The sequence below is a fragment of the Arvicola amphibius genome, chromosome 11 (assembly GCF_903992535.2).
Source record: "Arvicola amphibius chromosome 11, mArvAmp1.2, whole genome shotgun sequence".
Taxonomy (NCBI): domain Eukaryota; kingdom Metazoa; phylum Chordata; class Mammalia; order Rodentia; family Cricetidae; genus Arvicola; species Arvicola amphibius.
In genome coordinates, this window is record NC_052057.2 from 94,888,399 (window position 1) to 94,903,334 (window position 14,936).

Below are 14,936 nucleotides of genomic sequence, written 5' to 3' on the forward strand. Positions count from 1 at the left end.
TCTGTGCTGGCTGGGAGATAATGGCACACTCCTTTAATACCAGCACTCAGGAGGTAGACACAGACGGATCTCCATGAGTTCAAGTTTATATAGAGTGTTCCAGGATAGTTACACAGAGAAACACTGCCTTGAAAAACAAAACAAAATACCTGTGCTGTGCCCATACCTTTTTCCCTAAAGCAAGCAGTGGTGCAAGAGAAGATTCTAGAACACCCCACCCACTGCTCCCTTGTAGGACAGAGAAACGTGTTACAATGGGAAGTTTCTTGATCGTGAGTCTTTCCAAAAATGATGTTCTGTAGCTCTTAGGCTGGGCAGGGGAGGGTGCCAAAGGTGTCTGAGCAGAGAGAGCCTTTGGGAGCTTGTGATGAGGACCTGGGATCTGAGATGTGAATGGAGTCTGTTTATGGGTACATTGGGGAAAATGTCGGCTAGAGGGTCTTCACATCGATGGAGCTGCGTGCCTAGCTGGGCTCAAGCTCTGCGGTGATGGGGAGGAGGACATCAGCGGGGTTACTCCTGTACCAGGAGGGCACTTAGGGGTGTCCTGAGGTGACTGGAGAGGGAGGGTTCACATCCAGATATTTCTAGGGAAGGACACAGGAAGCAGTCTTTGTGGTGAAGAGTTTATTACTCCACCCTCTTCCTTGACCTGGCCAAAGCTTTACCAGGAATGGTAGACAGGATAGGTCTCAGACACAAACTCAGGATGGACAACATAGTTGTTTCTCTGGGGACCACCAGTTTTCTTGAAGTGGCTTGTGTCCCATCTGCAGGGAGAGATGAACCTGACTCCAATTCTCGTTATTAACCTTATCTCAACATTTCACCTCTGACACTGACCGCACGCTGACCTCAGTTCTACTGTTGATTTTCTGATATCCAAGACATACCTTCTCAACCTTGACTTTTATCCTTTATATAAAACCCTGAACCCAGTTCCATCGACTCTAAGGCCACAGCCAACTCAAGCCCTCGTTGAGGTCTTCTGGTTTTTCGCAACCGTTGACTTCCCCATGGCACTAGCGCCCCCTGGCGTTAATTTCCTGTCTGAGCACCTCAACATGCATTTCCCACCCCCAACTAGTCTCCCGGCTCATCCCCCACCGCCAATAAAGGCACTGCCTCCGGTGTCCAAGTAAAAGCGCCGAACTTACTTAAGGTTGGGAAATGGGTAGTATGATGGCGGGGGAGTTGTAACAGCACATTGCATTCCGGGCCGGTGAACGTAGGGCGAGACACTCCTAGTGAAGGAAGAAACAGCAGGGAGAGGTCGGGCATTTTGATATCCTCATAGCCCAGTATTCCAGACCAAGAACCTGGATACAGTATCAGTCCTGTGGTTCCTTCTTTGGCCCTTCATAAACCCATTACAACAGGGCCTCTGAGAAGGTTCCAGGAAGTCCCCTCCGCACCAAGGCCTGGTTTTTGCTGCCAGGAGTCCAGAGAAGATCAGATACAGCCTTTGAGGATCCAGCATGCCCCCACCCCTTCCGTGAGACAGCGAGTTCTTCAACTCAAGTAGGTAGCGTTTCTAGGCCTTCTAGAGGCTGAGACGCTCCCCATACCCACACCCCTTCTGAGGGAAAAGATCCAATTTTTGACAATGAATCAGGCTTGAGGAGGTGTAGGAGATCATCATAGAGTTAGGGACAGCGTTCGGGGCCTTTCTGTACAGCTCTAAACAGTCACAGACTTGAAAGTTTCTCCCTAGACCCAACTGGTATTGTCTACTGTGTCTGGATGCAGTGCTGCTCTGTGCGGTTAGCATTCAGCACTCAAGGAATCCAGGAATCCTATGGGAAAGCAGTGACCACTTCCTTCCCCATCCCCCATGATGAACCTGCCCCCTGCTGACGGTGCTCCTAAGCCCAGGCTAGAACCTCTGCCTCCAGTCCCAGGAGTCCAAAACGGGCCAGGGCCCATGAATGTGAAAACCAGGGCCCATGAATGTGAAAAAGGTTTGCGACTGATGTGAGGGCTTTGGGATCCTCTTAAACTGTTTTGCAGGCTGTCCAGAGTACAAACACTTATCAGGTTGACCTTGAGCACGGAAGGAAGGGACAGGATTGAGGACTTGGGGTAACCTTCACGCTGGTTTTCTGCCTTAGCTGTTCGCTTGTGCCCTGGGGATGGGGACCTGGCGTGGAAACAGAGCCAGAATGAGGCAGAATGCGGGATTCTAGGGGGGGGCAGGGCTCGTTTGTGGGTGGAGCCCGGCCAAAGCGGGCGGAACCCTGCGAACCTTACAGTCGGCTCCACGGAACACAAAGGCCGCAGGCGGCGTTCTCGGCTAGGCTCCCCGGTGGTGCAGTAGTCCATCCCGCGCAGACAGTAGTGGCGGCCGGAGCAAGGGCTTTCGTATCCTTGGAATGGCAGGCGGCCCGGCAGAGGGTCCACGCACCCGCAGCGGGGCGCAATCTGTGGCAGAGTCCGGTTCCGGGACAGCGAGTTCAGCATGTTCACTACCACCTCGCGCTCTGAGCCCAGAGTCCAGGATACCCAAAGACAATGTCAGAGGGACGGGGGTGGGGTGGGGGGAAAAGCAGGATCAGCGTCCGAGGGGGAGACAAAAACAGGGACAGACACACAACTACACCCTCTTTTGGTCCCCCATAGCCCCTTCCTGCCTTCTGGCTTTCTCCTTCGCACTCTGTAATCCTGCCCAACCCGCCGTTTACCGTAGGCGTTGAGGCGCTCCGGCTTTGGAGGGTACTCCAACGGCATTCCTCGTACTACTGTCTCCATCCCGGCATCCTGGAAGCGGCACACAGTCTACCTTAAGCTCTGTCACGAGACAGTTGCTCCTTTTTTTGGGGGGGGGGGTCTTCCCTGAATGCCCAGACTTCAGGCGGCGCAGTCTCCCCTCCTCAGCAATTCCCCTATTCTTAGGGGTTGTTTGGAGTTGTTGCTGGGCAACGCATTTGCTCCTCCCACGCCGGCAGGGTGAAGGTGAGGATGCTAGAACCCGAGTAAGGGGTGAGTGGTAGAGGTGCTTTTAGGCCTGGGACTCTAACAACTCTACTTTAACATTTGCCTATATATCCTCTGTGTCTGTGCGTCTCTATGATAGGGGGCTCTAGCTAATATTGCTTGTTCATCAGAATCTCTTGGGGGAACTTGCGGGGGTAAAATCCGATTCACGAGAAAGTTCTATTTCAAAAGGCTTCAGTCAGCTTTCAGCTTCCAATTAAGCTGGGCTGCTCTGGATTTCAGTTTGCCTTACATGGCTTGAAATAGGCCCGGAGACTCCATTTTCTTCCAGGTCTCCTCTTGCTGTTAAGCAGTCTCGTCTTTCTCCAATCCTTGTTCCCATCACAATGGAGGGGGAAAGTGGGGCAGGGAGGACCTAGTTCATTACTGACTCGAGGGTAGCAATGGCGTCACAGTAGCCAGACCAGATGAGGCAGGGCTCCTTGGCAAACTTCAAAACGGTCAAGGAGTGCACAGTAGCCATGCTACCACCAAGCTGGGTCAGAGACTGGAACCCAGGGGGTTGATCCCAGGCCAACTCCTGGCCGCCATTGTCAGCTAAAAAATAAAAACCCTAATTTTACTGATGGAGAAGAGTCACCGCCGTGCGGAGATGGTATGTGTGTGTGCGTGCGTGCGTGCGTGCGTGCGTGTCCCAGACCTCAGGTAGCTGTAGTCGGCACAGTAGGTACCTTAGGCAGGCGGGGGAGACAGGTGGTGTACTTGTTCCAGTAGTTGCTGTAAGGTCCTGTTCTCCAAGTGTTGTAGCGGTCATTGTCCAGGTAGCTTGAACAGCATTTATCCTCTTCATCATAGGAGTGGAGACGTCAGGGTTACTTCTCAGTCCACCCAGAGCCCGGGACCGTCTAGATGTTTGATCTCTCTCACAAAGCTGACCCTCACTGACCCCCGTTCCCAAGTCCAGACCTGCAGATCCCCTACCAATTGTTACTCACTTTGGAGGCGGGATCTTACCAGGTAGCCTGGAATTCTATGTAGCTCAGGCTAACCTCAGTCTGTCTATCCTTCCTCACCTTCCCTAGTCCTAGTGATGGGGATACAGGCCTGGAACACGATGCCATTGTCTACCACTTCTGTGTTTGTTTTTGTTTTGCCATTGAGCTGCAGATAATGTCTCACCTAAGGGACGCTTTCGAGCAAAGTTTGTATCCATTGGGCTATAGTCTTTCAGCCCGACTGCACCCTCTTTGAATCAGCCAGCCTGGAAATGGGGCCTCCCCTCCTCTAGCATGTCCAGGCTCCAAGGTCTGCCTAGTCAACCTTAAAACTGCTTGAACTTCTTCCCTCTTCCTCTATGATCTCACCCCTTTATCCTTGTGTTGCCTTCACCAGGAGACAAAAATAATGTCATGGTTAGCAGTACACTGTGGTACAGTGCCTGGCTTCAAATTTCAGCCTGGCAGGGAAAAAAAAAGGTGCAGGATTTGTTGTCTAGATGAGTTAATCTATACAAACGTTTTAGAAAAACGCTGAACGTAGTGGCTCTTGCCCGTAATTCCAACAGGCTGAGGCAGGAAAATTGCTTTGAGTTCAAGGCCAGCTTGGACTATATGATAATATCCTGATTAAAAACACCAAAACAAAGAAACAAAAAGTCCAGACGAACCCAGGCCTGAGGAGGTGGAGACAGAAAGATCAAGAGTTTCAGGCCCTCCTGGGCTACAGATGGAGTTCAAGGTCAGCTCTGGGCTACCTGAGACCCTGTCTAAAGAAGAGCAGCGGGAAACGAAGAGGAGGAGGAAAGAAGGAAATGAATGCTTGGCTCACAGAAAGCTGTTGGGGTTAGCCTACACGTCTCCTCGCTCCGTAACCTAACATCAGTGTAGAAGTTACGACCCTTTCCCCCAAGTGAAATTTAAAACAAGATACTATTTATTCTAGTCCAAAACCTTTTAGTACTGCTTCATCTTTTAACCATGTCTACAAGGCTCTCTATGGTCTGCCCCCCCGCAAGTCTGAAGGACAGAGACTGATGAGGGATAGGATGAATGGGAACTCTGGCCTGATGGTGCATTCCTGCAACCCCAGCGTTTGTGGGGCTTAGGTTGGAGGCTCACCAAGGGTTCGAGGCCAGCCTGGATGACACTGTGTATTTTAGGCTAGCCTGGGCTACAGAAGAACCAATAAGTAAAGGTATTTTTTTAAAATTTTTTATTTATTTATTTATTTTTATTTATTTATTTATTATGTATACAATATTTTGTCTGTGTGTATGCCTGCAGGCCAGAAGAGGGCACCAGACCCCATTACAGATGGTTGTGAGCCACCATGTGGTTGCTGGGAATTGAACTCAGGACCTTTGGAAGAGCAGGCAATGCTCTTAACCTCTGAGCCACCTCTCCAGCCCAAGTAAAGGTATTTTCTACCCAGGCTGACCATCTGAGTTCAATCCCTGGGACTCGTGTGGTAGAAGGGGAGAACAGATTCCTCAAAGTTGACCTCTGACCTCCACATAAGGACTATGACATGGCTTGTCCCCCATACACACATATGAAACTGATACATGTAATAAAAATATTTTAAAAGACTGAGCGTGGCCGGGCGGTGGTGGCGCACGCCTTTAATCCCAGCACTCAGGAGGCAGAGGCAGGCGGATCTCTGTGAGTTCGAGACCAGCCTGGTCTACAAGAGCTAGTTCCAGGACAGGCTTTAAAAAGCCGCAGAGAAACCCTGTCTCGAAAAACCAAATAAAAATAAAAAATAAAAATAAAAAAAGCAATTAAAGCCATGTGTGGATTACATAAAATGGCCTCAGGGGAGACAATGGTGGGTAAAGGTGCGTGTACAGCAAGCCTGGTATGAACTCCACCTCTGGAGCCCACTTAAAGGTGAGAACAGACTCCCGGTTACCCTGACCACCAGATGTGCCGAGACATATTTCTCCGCTACCCCTGCCTGTAAATCAAAGATGGCGGCTCTGGATAGCACCCCAAAGAAGCTCCCATTTCCACACTGAGTGTGCTAGAGGCAGGGAAGTTGAAGAAGGAGGTTATTTCAGGGAGAGCGTGGTCAGAAGAGTGGACTGCAGGACCCGTCTCAGAGGCAAGTACAAGTTCAGGGTTCCAGGCTCCCAGCGTCAACTGGGAGTTATCAATTTATCCAACAAAGCTTGGAAATAGGGGCTGGAGAGATGGCTCAGAGGTTAAGAGCATTGCTTGCTCTTCCAAAGGTCCTGAGTTCAATTCCCAGCAACCACATGGTGGCTCACAACCATCTGTAATGGGGTCTGGTGCCCTCTTCTGGCCTGTGGCATACACACAGACAGAATACTGTATACATAATAAATAAATATTAAAAAAAAAAGCTTGGAAATAAATGTACCGATCAAGTCCCACGATAGAGAGGATTCAGCTGTGAAGAAGACAACATTTTGTCCTTTTGAAATAGACAGACAGATCCTAAACATGTAGCCAGAGGAGAAAGGTGGTTTTTTTTTTTTTTTTTTTTTTTTGAAACGATGTGAGTCTAGACTATGTCTCCGTGAAAGAGAAGAGCAAGATAAAAAACTGTAGGTGGAAAGAAAATGAGCCATGCTGTAAGGGCTGAAAAACAGACAGCTGGAGAAAGCCGATGGAGAAGGCTGGTTAAGGGATGGAAGAGACAGGGCCTGTAGGAGGCAAACCCTGTCCCCACTTTGCTGGGGGTGAGACCTCAGGCTTTGCCAATGATGTTTTTCTTTCCAATGGTATCTGGCTGTGTTCAAGTTGGCCTCAATCTGCTAGGCTAAAGTGATTGTCCTGCCTCAACCTTCTGCTTGCTGAGACTATAGCTTTTTGCCACCATGCCTGGTTAGATTCCAGCTCAATTTTGAGACTGCAAACTCTCCCAAAATATTTTTTTTAAAAAAAAGATTTATGTATTATGTATACAATTATGCCTACATGTCAGAAGAGGGCACCAGATCTCATTACAGATGGTTGGGAGCCACCATGTGGTTGCTGGGAATTGAACTCAGGACCTCTGGAAGTGCAGCCAGTGCTCTTAACCTCTGAGCCATGTCTCCAGCCCCAAAATATGGGTTTGAGTCTTCTCTAGGGTCAAGGACTGGACTAGGTGACAGGGTATCGGGGGTTGATTAGGGAACTGGTCTAATTCATGAGTAAGAAGGTAAGGACAAAGATCAGGATCCAAACTGGGCTCAAGTTGAGGGTTATTGCCAGGGCAATGACCTAAGGTCAAAATTAGGAAGAGGTTGAGAGCCTACCTTCATCTTGAGAGAGCCAGTATTTCTCAGGCAAGTAAGGGTGGCCTGATATGGAGTTCTTATAGGTGTAGTCCTGCGCAGCACATTTGACCATCTTCTGAAGAGCCTCGGGATCCACATGGCGGTGCATAGTCTGAGTCAGACCCTGGCCAGAGGGAGAGAGGAGGAGAAATGCAGAGAGATCCCAAGGCTTAGAACCTTGCTGCAGTTAGAGCTAGGCTTTCCTGAAAAGTTCAGCCTACCTGGAGTCCTACCTAACCCCAATACAGGAGGGATGAATTCTAGTGTCTCACTAGCCCTTCTGCAGAGACCTATTTTTGTTTTAATTTTATTTTTTTTAAAACCTTATTATTTCTTGTGCATTGGTGCCTTGCCTGCATGTATGTGTGTATGAAGGTGTTGGAGCCCCTGGAATTGGAGTTACAGACAGTTGTGAGCTGCCATGTGGGTGCTGGGAATTGAACCCAGGTCCTCTGGAAGAGCAGCCAGTGTTCTTAACTTCTGAGCCATCTCTCCAGCCCTTAATTTTAATCTTCTGTGTATGAGTGTTTTGCCTACACGTGTATACACGCATCACATAATGCAGGGCCTGAAGAAGCCAAAAGAGGGCACCAGAACTCCAAGAACTGGAGTTACAGGCATTGGCGCGTCACCATGTGGGTGCTGGGAACAGAATGTTTGCTCCGCAAGGGCAGCCAGCGCTCTTAACTGAGGAGCTGTTAACCTAGACAGAAGGCTGGCTTCCTGGGAACTGACTGCCCTATGCAGATTTCTGGGGCAGGGAGAACACCTGGCACCTTGAAGCCAAAGGATGGGTTTGGTGGGACACCTGCTTTAACGTTTAGCACCCTGTGTCTCTACAAGACCCAAAACACTGTTTTTGTTTGTCATGGGTCGTGGCGTTGTTCTTACTCGGAAATAAGAGGAAAGAGGAGGAAGGGAGGAAGAGGAGGAGAGGAGGAGGAGGAGAGGAAGAGGAAGAGGGAGGGAGGAGGAGGAGGAGGGGAGGAGGAGGGAGAGAAGCAAGAAGAAGAAATAGGGAGCCTAAACCTAATACTAATTCTCTCTCCCTCCTCCCTCCTCCTTCTTTTCTCCTCCTCCTTCTCCTCTCCCCTCCTTTTTTTCCAAGTCAGGGTTTCTCTGTAGCCTTGGAACCTGTCCTGGAACTAGCTCTTGTGGACCAGGCTGACCTCGAACTCACAAAGATCCACCTGCCTCTGCCTCTGCCTCCCGAGTCCTGGGCTTAATAGCCTGCGCCACCACTGCCCAGCTTTTTTCCTGTTCTTATCCTTTTTTAAAAAAAATATTTATTATGTACACAATATTCCGTCTGTGTGCATGCCCACAGGCCAGAAGAGGGCACCAGACTCCATCACAGATGGCTGTGAGCCACCACGTGGTTGCTGGGAACCGAACTCAGGACCTTTGGAAGAGCAGGCAGTGCTCTCAACCTCTGAGCCATCTCTCCAGCCTCCTCCTGTTCTTATTCTTGACTCTGGGGTCTTCTACTTATTGAAGTTTACCTCAGCCCAGCACTCCTTGTTTGGATAGATCTATGAAAATATAAATGGAGACTTCCTTTTGGGGTCCCTTGTCTTCAGCTGAGGGCAGAATTCCAAATAAGGCACAATAAGTTCCATGCTCTTAGAAGGACAACCAGTCCTAAAAAAAAAAGCTAGCTGAGACCCTTGACCCTTTGATTTCAAAGGCAAAGACTTTTTATGTGTGATGCCTGGTTGCTCCCAGAAAAGTCCTTAGTTCAGGACCTTCTGGGATAACGTGTGCTTAGCTGATGATGTTCTGCCATATATGTGGGTGGAAGCAACTTTATGTGCAAGGGAGCTATAGTTCAGCACTTCCCTGAGCTTTGTATACATAGTCTAGCTGTATTTAAACACATCAGAGATGTACATTTATATATACACATACTAAACACTCTCACTAAACCGTCAGACTCTCTCTCTCTGTCTCTGTCTCTCTCTCTCTCACACACACACAGGGAGAGAGAGAGAGAGAGAGAGAGAGAGAGAGAGAGAGAGAGAGAGAGAGAGAGAGAGAGAGAGAGAGAGAGAGAGAGAAGCAGCCATTCAGGGCTGGATTAGTGAAGTGTCAGCTGGGCAAGCATGGAGACCCGAGTTTGGACTGTAAAAAAGCCAGGTGCACTGAAGCATGCTTATTTTTTTTTTTTAAGATTTTATTTATTTATTATCTATACAGTGTTCTGCCTCCATGTACGCCTGCATGCCAGAAGAGGGCACTAGATCCCATTGTAGATAGTTGTGAGCCACCACAAGGTTGCTGGAATTAAACTCAGGACCTCTGGAAGAGCAGCCAATGTTTTTAACCTCTGAACCCTCTCTCCATGAACCCTCTTCTCCCATGAAGGCTGCTTATAACCTCCATGCTGAGAGCAGGGAGCAGAAACAGGCAGATCCCCGTAGCTCACTGACCAGTGAGACCAGCTGAGTCTTTGAGTTCCATGTTCTGTGAAAGGCGCTGTCTCAGATAAGATAGCTAGATGGACGGTGTGGGAGAGATGGCTCAGTGGTTAGATCCCTTGCTGTGTTTGCAGAGAACCCACATGGTGGTGGCTCAACAGGTGGAACTCCAGTTCCAAGGGATCTGATACCCTCTTCTGATCTCCAGGAACATGTGCACAGTGCACAGACGTGCGCGCGTGCACACACACACACAGAGAGAGGAGAGAGAGAGAGAGAGAGAGAGAGAGAGAGAGAGAGAGAGAGAGAGAGAGAGAGAGAGAGAGAGAGAGAGAGAGAGAGAGAGAGAGAGGGGAGGGGGGAGAGGGAGAGGGAGAGGGAGAGGGAGAGGGAGGAGAGAGAACCATTTAGAAGAACTCACAGGCATCAACCATTTTCTGTTAGAAGCTTTCCTAAGATGTCTGTGGTCTTTGCTCACGTTCATAAATAGAAAACTAAAAAAGCTTGTATCTGAGGCCATAGGCGATCTCGCCTGGGTAACTGGCGTGGCGCCCACCCCTAGTCCGGCTGGACTGTTGCCTGCAGAGTCTAACACCAGTGTCCCTCACACCTTTCCTCTTGTGGGGATGGGATTCTTTGGAACGGCTCCTTTAATCTTTGGCGTGGTGAAAAGAGCCAGCTGCCAGTGCAGAAGAGGGCTGCTGGGGGTTTTGACAGTCAGTGTGCGGATGCTCATCTGCTTTCAAGATCCTTGCAAAGAAAAAGAGGACAGGAGAAAAAAAAAAAAAGCCTGTGTCTTTTCTAGAGACAGAGCCAGGCAGTCACCCCGCAGCAAGGAATAAAAACAATTAGTAGGTTTAACTGCTTCTTAAATGACTTTCAAATATCCTTATTTTAGCCTTGGTCCTACTGCACCTTCAGTTCCAGAGAACCCCAATGGCCAATCCCTGAGCCTTTCGGAATTCTGTATCCTTAGGCAGAACGATGTTGGCTATCCCACTCCTGGCTTTCCGTCCGTTTTCTCAGGCGTGCTGTGCTAGGCCAGTTACTGCTCTCTGTCGTACTTCCCGCTTGCCAGGTTTCCTTGCCATTGGCGTTTTCTCGCCATCCTTGTGAATCTGGATCTAGAGTATCTGTTTACTGTAGTTTCAGGCAGGGGTCAGAAGGCATGTGTGTTCAATTTTAGCCCAGAGGATTATACTTCTTTATGTATTCTGTATACTAATCAGTTACATGTTGCAAATCTCTCAGTTTGTGGCTTTTTTTCTTTAATGTGTCTTTGATGAACAGAAGTTCTTAATTTAAACCAGCTGAATTATTAATCTGTTTGATGGTTAATGCTTTTTATGGCTAAAGAAATCTAGCCATACTCTCAGATAATGGAAATAATGTTCTGTGTTTTCTTCTGAAAGTTATATGGTATTATCTTATTTAATCCGACAGGACTTTCATTTTGGGTGTGGTATTAGATATTAATTTTATTTCTATCAATATGAATAACTAGCTTTCTTACCAAGCAGCCTATTTTTCTCCCATGAATTTGTCATGCTGCCCCAAGCTCGATGAATCCTTTTCCATAGTTTTATTGTCTACCATTTTTACTTGATATCGTTTCCATATGTGTGAGTCTATTCTTGATATATGTTCTTTTGTTTACTTATCTATTTATGACTTTCTATAACTTTTTAATTAATATATGTGACTAATATCTATTTGTAATTTTAAAAAAGATTTACTTATTCTGCCTGCATAAACACGTGTAGGTCAGAAGAGGGCACCAGATCTCTTTATAGATGGTTATGAGCGACCATGTGGTTGCTGGGAATTGAACTCAGGACCCCTGTAAGAGCAGCCAGTGCTCTTAACCCTTGAGCCATCTCTCCAGTCCTTGGAAAACTCCTTATCATTTGTGTGTGTGTGTGTGTGTGTGTGTGTGTGTGCATCTGTGAACATATGGATGTTCGTGTGAAGGCCAAGGCAATGTCCAATGTCTTCCTTTATCAATCTCTGCTTTACTTTTGAGACAGGGTCTCTCACTGGGCCCAGAGGTCTGGTTGAGTGACTAGCCAAAGGGCCCCAGGAATCCTCCTGCCTCGACTTCTCCAGCCATGGCATTACAGGCGTGAGTTACTGCACCTGGCTTTTTACACTGGGTGTTGGGAATTGAATTGGCATCCTCATGCCTGGACAGCAACTACCTTACCAATGCAGCCGTCTCCCCAGCCCCATTTATTCTTCCTTCCTTCTTATCCTTCCTTCCTTCCTTCCTTCCTTCCTTCCTTCCTTCCTTCCTTCCTTCCTTTCTTCCCTCCCTCCCTCCCTCCCTCCTTCCTTCCTTCCTTCTTTCCTTCCTTCCTAACTTCCTTTCTTTTTGTTTTTTGTTTTGTTTTTGTTTTTCGAGACAGGGTTTCTGGCTGTCCTGGAACTCACTTCATAGACCAGATTGACCTTGAATTTACAGAGATTCACCTGTCTCTGTCTCCCAAGTGCTGGAATTAATGGTGTACCCATCACCACCTGGCTCAGACCATTCATTTTATCTATTTTTTCTAGATCCTTGGTTAGAAATGTTTTTTTATTTGTCTGTGTCTTATCTTTCTAGATTAATCTCTCCAGAGATTTGTCTGAGTCTTATAAAAAAAAAAAAAACCAACTGTTGACCTACTGTCAATGTTGAACTCACTCTGTAGACTAGGCTGGCCTTGAACTCACAGAGATTTGCCTGCCTCTGCCTCCTGAGTGTTGGGATCAAAGGAGTGTGCCACCAGCACCCAGATTTCTTTATCTTTTTAGCAGTGTTGGGGGGTGCAATCTAGGGCTTCAAGCATGCTAGGCAAGTGCTCTACCACCAAGCAGTGCCGCCAGCCTTGATTTGCCCTATATCTTATTGTGAACTTACGTTGATTTGGTGGCACTTTGGATACCTGAAGATTTGCAGGGAGGGTATTTTCTCCCATAGAAGTTATACAGTGGTGTGTGGTTGTGTACATGCAGGTTTGTGTTGTATGTACATACAGGTGTGTGTGTATGCATGCAGGTGTGTGTTGTATGTACATACAGGAGTATGTGTGTGCATGTAGGTGTGTGTGTATGCAGGTGTAAGTGCATGCATGCAGGTGTGTTGTGTGTGTATGCGGGTGTGAGTGTGTGTATGCAGGTGTGAATGTGTGTGCAGGTGTGTATGCTGGCAAGTGTGTGTGTGCATGTGCGTGTGTGTGTGTGTGTGAATGTGCTAAGGTTTAGAAACACTGTACCTTGAATTTCAGTCTGGAGCTCCCAGATTTAGTTCCTCTGCTTTCCCTAGTTAAGCATATGCGGCTCACGTGGTGCTGGTATTGGCATTTGTTATCAGGCAATCCTGTTTTTCTTATCACTATATTTATCACTCGTGCTTGTTCAAAATAGAATAAAAATTAAAAATTAACTTCATGTGAGACTTAAGGCTTTATACAGGTATCCATATGCAGCCCAATTTGGCTCAATTTGCCGTCTTCCAAGCTCCCCCTCCTCCTCATTTTTTTCAGAGCACATTTAGACAAAAATACTTTTAAAATTTCTACTCATGAATTTCTTTTGTTACCACAAGCTCTAATTCCCCACACTCATTGTTCCTCTCCTGTCTCCCAGACACAGAAGGGACTGTGATGCCCAGGCCTAAGGTTAGCCTATTGGACCTTCCAGGCTGTCTTACAGGTAGCTCCAGGGAACTTGCACTTTCTGGTCATGTGAAACTTTCAGCTCTTCTTTTAACTCTTCACCTGCTTTTCCCTTTTCTTTCCAGTTCCAGCTGAAGGTCACCTTGAGAGAAAGGCCTTCTGTGACCCGTGGGAGTGGGCTTCCTCCATTTCCATTATGATGTTTATTTGCTGAACAGCATTTTGGACAACTTAGAAATTTTGTGGTTTTATTCTTGTTTATCATTACCCCCGCCCCACTGTAGTTCCACGAGAACAGGACCCTATACTATTTTCCACACTGCTGGATATACCTTGGAAAATGAATAAAATACAGAGAAGGAAGCTGGGAGCAGGTCTGTACTCTCTACTGCTGGAGGGTTGAGGCAGGAGGCTTGCTTGGAAAACAAAGCGAGTTCAGGGGTCGCCTGAGTAAGTAGGTTACTGAGCCCTCATATCAAACTTTAAGAAGCTGGGGCATGGGGCTGGAGAGATGGCTCAGCGGTTAAGAGCATTGACTGCTCTTCCAAAGGTCTTGAGTTCAATTCCCAGCAACCACATGGTGGCTCACAATCATCTGTAATGGGGTCTGGTGAATATTGTATACATAATAAATAAATATTTTTTTTTTAAAAAAGAAGCTGGGGCAATGGCTCAGTGAGTAATAATACCTGCTGTGTAGGCACGAGGGCCTGCGTTTGAATCCCCAGTATTCATGTAAACAAAAAGGATGCAAACAAAAAATACTTAAAAAATTAAATTGAGAATTTTAATAGCTAGAGTTATAGTTCAGGGAGTAGAACACTTAGCATGCTTGACACCTGGATTTGATTTCCAGCACCACAAAATGAACAATGACAAAAAAATAAGGCAGGTATGGTGATGCACATGCTATACACAGTCCCAGCACGTGTGAGGCCGAGGCAGGATGAGGAAAGCAGGGCAAGACTACACTACAGGTTTAAGGCCTGACTGTGTTATTAGACTCTGTCTTAATAAATGCAAAGCAATCACAAAATGGCTAGGCATGGGCCATGCCTGCAATCCCAGCCAACCTGGGAGGTTGAAGTAGGAGCATTTTCACAAGTTGAAGGCCAGCCTTGGCTATACGGTGAGGCCTTGTCTCAATAAACAAACAAACAAACAAACAATACATAAATGAAAAAGAAACCAAAAATAACTACAAACACAGGGACAGCAGCATGCCAGACATCCAGACACATGATTGTATAACCACCCCACCCGAAACCTGTACTTACTGGGGTCACAAACTTGTTGGCTTCCCAGGCCCATAGAGGTGGGTCCTTATAGACCTCCTTGATGGAGGTAGGAGCCCTGTAAGAGTCACTGTAGGTGCTGATGGGGGTCTTGGTCTTCCGGGAGAAGAGGAACATGGTGGAGTCTCAGGGATGCTGTAGTGGGCTCTGCCTATCAAGGACTCCTGCTGGACATCAGTGACCACCCCTTCCCTGAGATAGCCCACACCTCCAGCCTGGAAGGTGCCCCAGCTGCTGTGACCCCCTCCTTTTCGGGGACCTCTCAGTGTCCTTCCCCCTCAGCCTTCTTGCTTCTACCCCACCCAACTTCCTTCTCAGGATGGGCAGTGCCCATTGTGATATCACTTGC

General features: G+C 47.6%; 1 protein-coding gene across 2 annotated transcripts; it reads right to left on the reverse strand.

Moving 5' to 3' along the window:
• Window positions 1-624: 624 nt before the first annotated feature.
• C11H9orf24 (chromosome 11 C9orf24 homolog) lies at window positions 625-14,704 on the reverse strand. Of its 2 annotated transcripts, XM_038347771.1 has the most exons (7): window positions 14,570-14,704; window positions 7,199-7,343; window positions 3,666-3,778; window positions 2,682-2,757; window positions 2,246-2,480; window positions 1,158-1,244; window positions 625-770 (listed from the first exon to the last, which is right to left on the reverse strand). In XM_038347771.1, the coding sequence occupies exons 1-7, from the start codon at window positions 14,702-14,704 to the stop codon at window positions 665-667; spliced, it is 897 nt and encodes a 298-aa protein (XP_038203699.1). In that variant the 3' UTR covers window positions 625-664. The 2 variants fall into 2 exon arrangements, with proteins under 2 accessions (XP_038203699.1, XP_038203700.1); XM_038347772.1 differs by lacking the exon at window positions 2,246-2,480.
• Window positions 14,705-14,936: the final 232 nt, after the last annotated feature.

Bases quoted from the DNA above. Each gene is read 5' to 3' on its own strand.
- C11H9orf24 (XM_038347771.1), bottom strand. From the start codon at position 14,704: ATGTTCCTCTTCTCCCGGAAGACCAAGACCCCCATCAGCACCTACAGT. The intron at 3,779-7,198 runs GTAGGCTCTCAA...CCTATGATGAAG, and splicing joins CTGGCTCTCTCAAGATGAAG to AGGATAAATGCTGTTCAAGC. The intron at 771-1,157 runs GTAAGTTCGGCG...CTCTCCCTGCAG, and splicing joins TACCCATTTCCCAACCTTAA to ATGGGACACAAGCCACTTCA.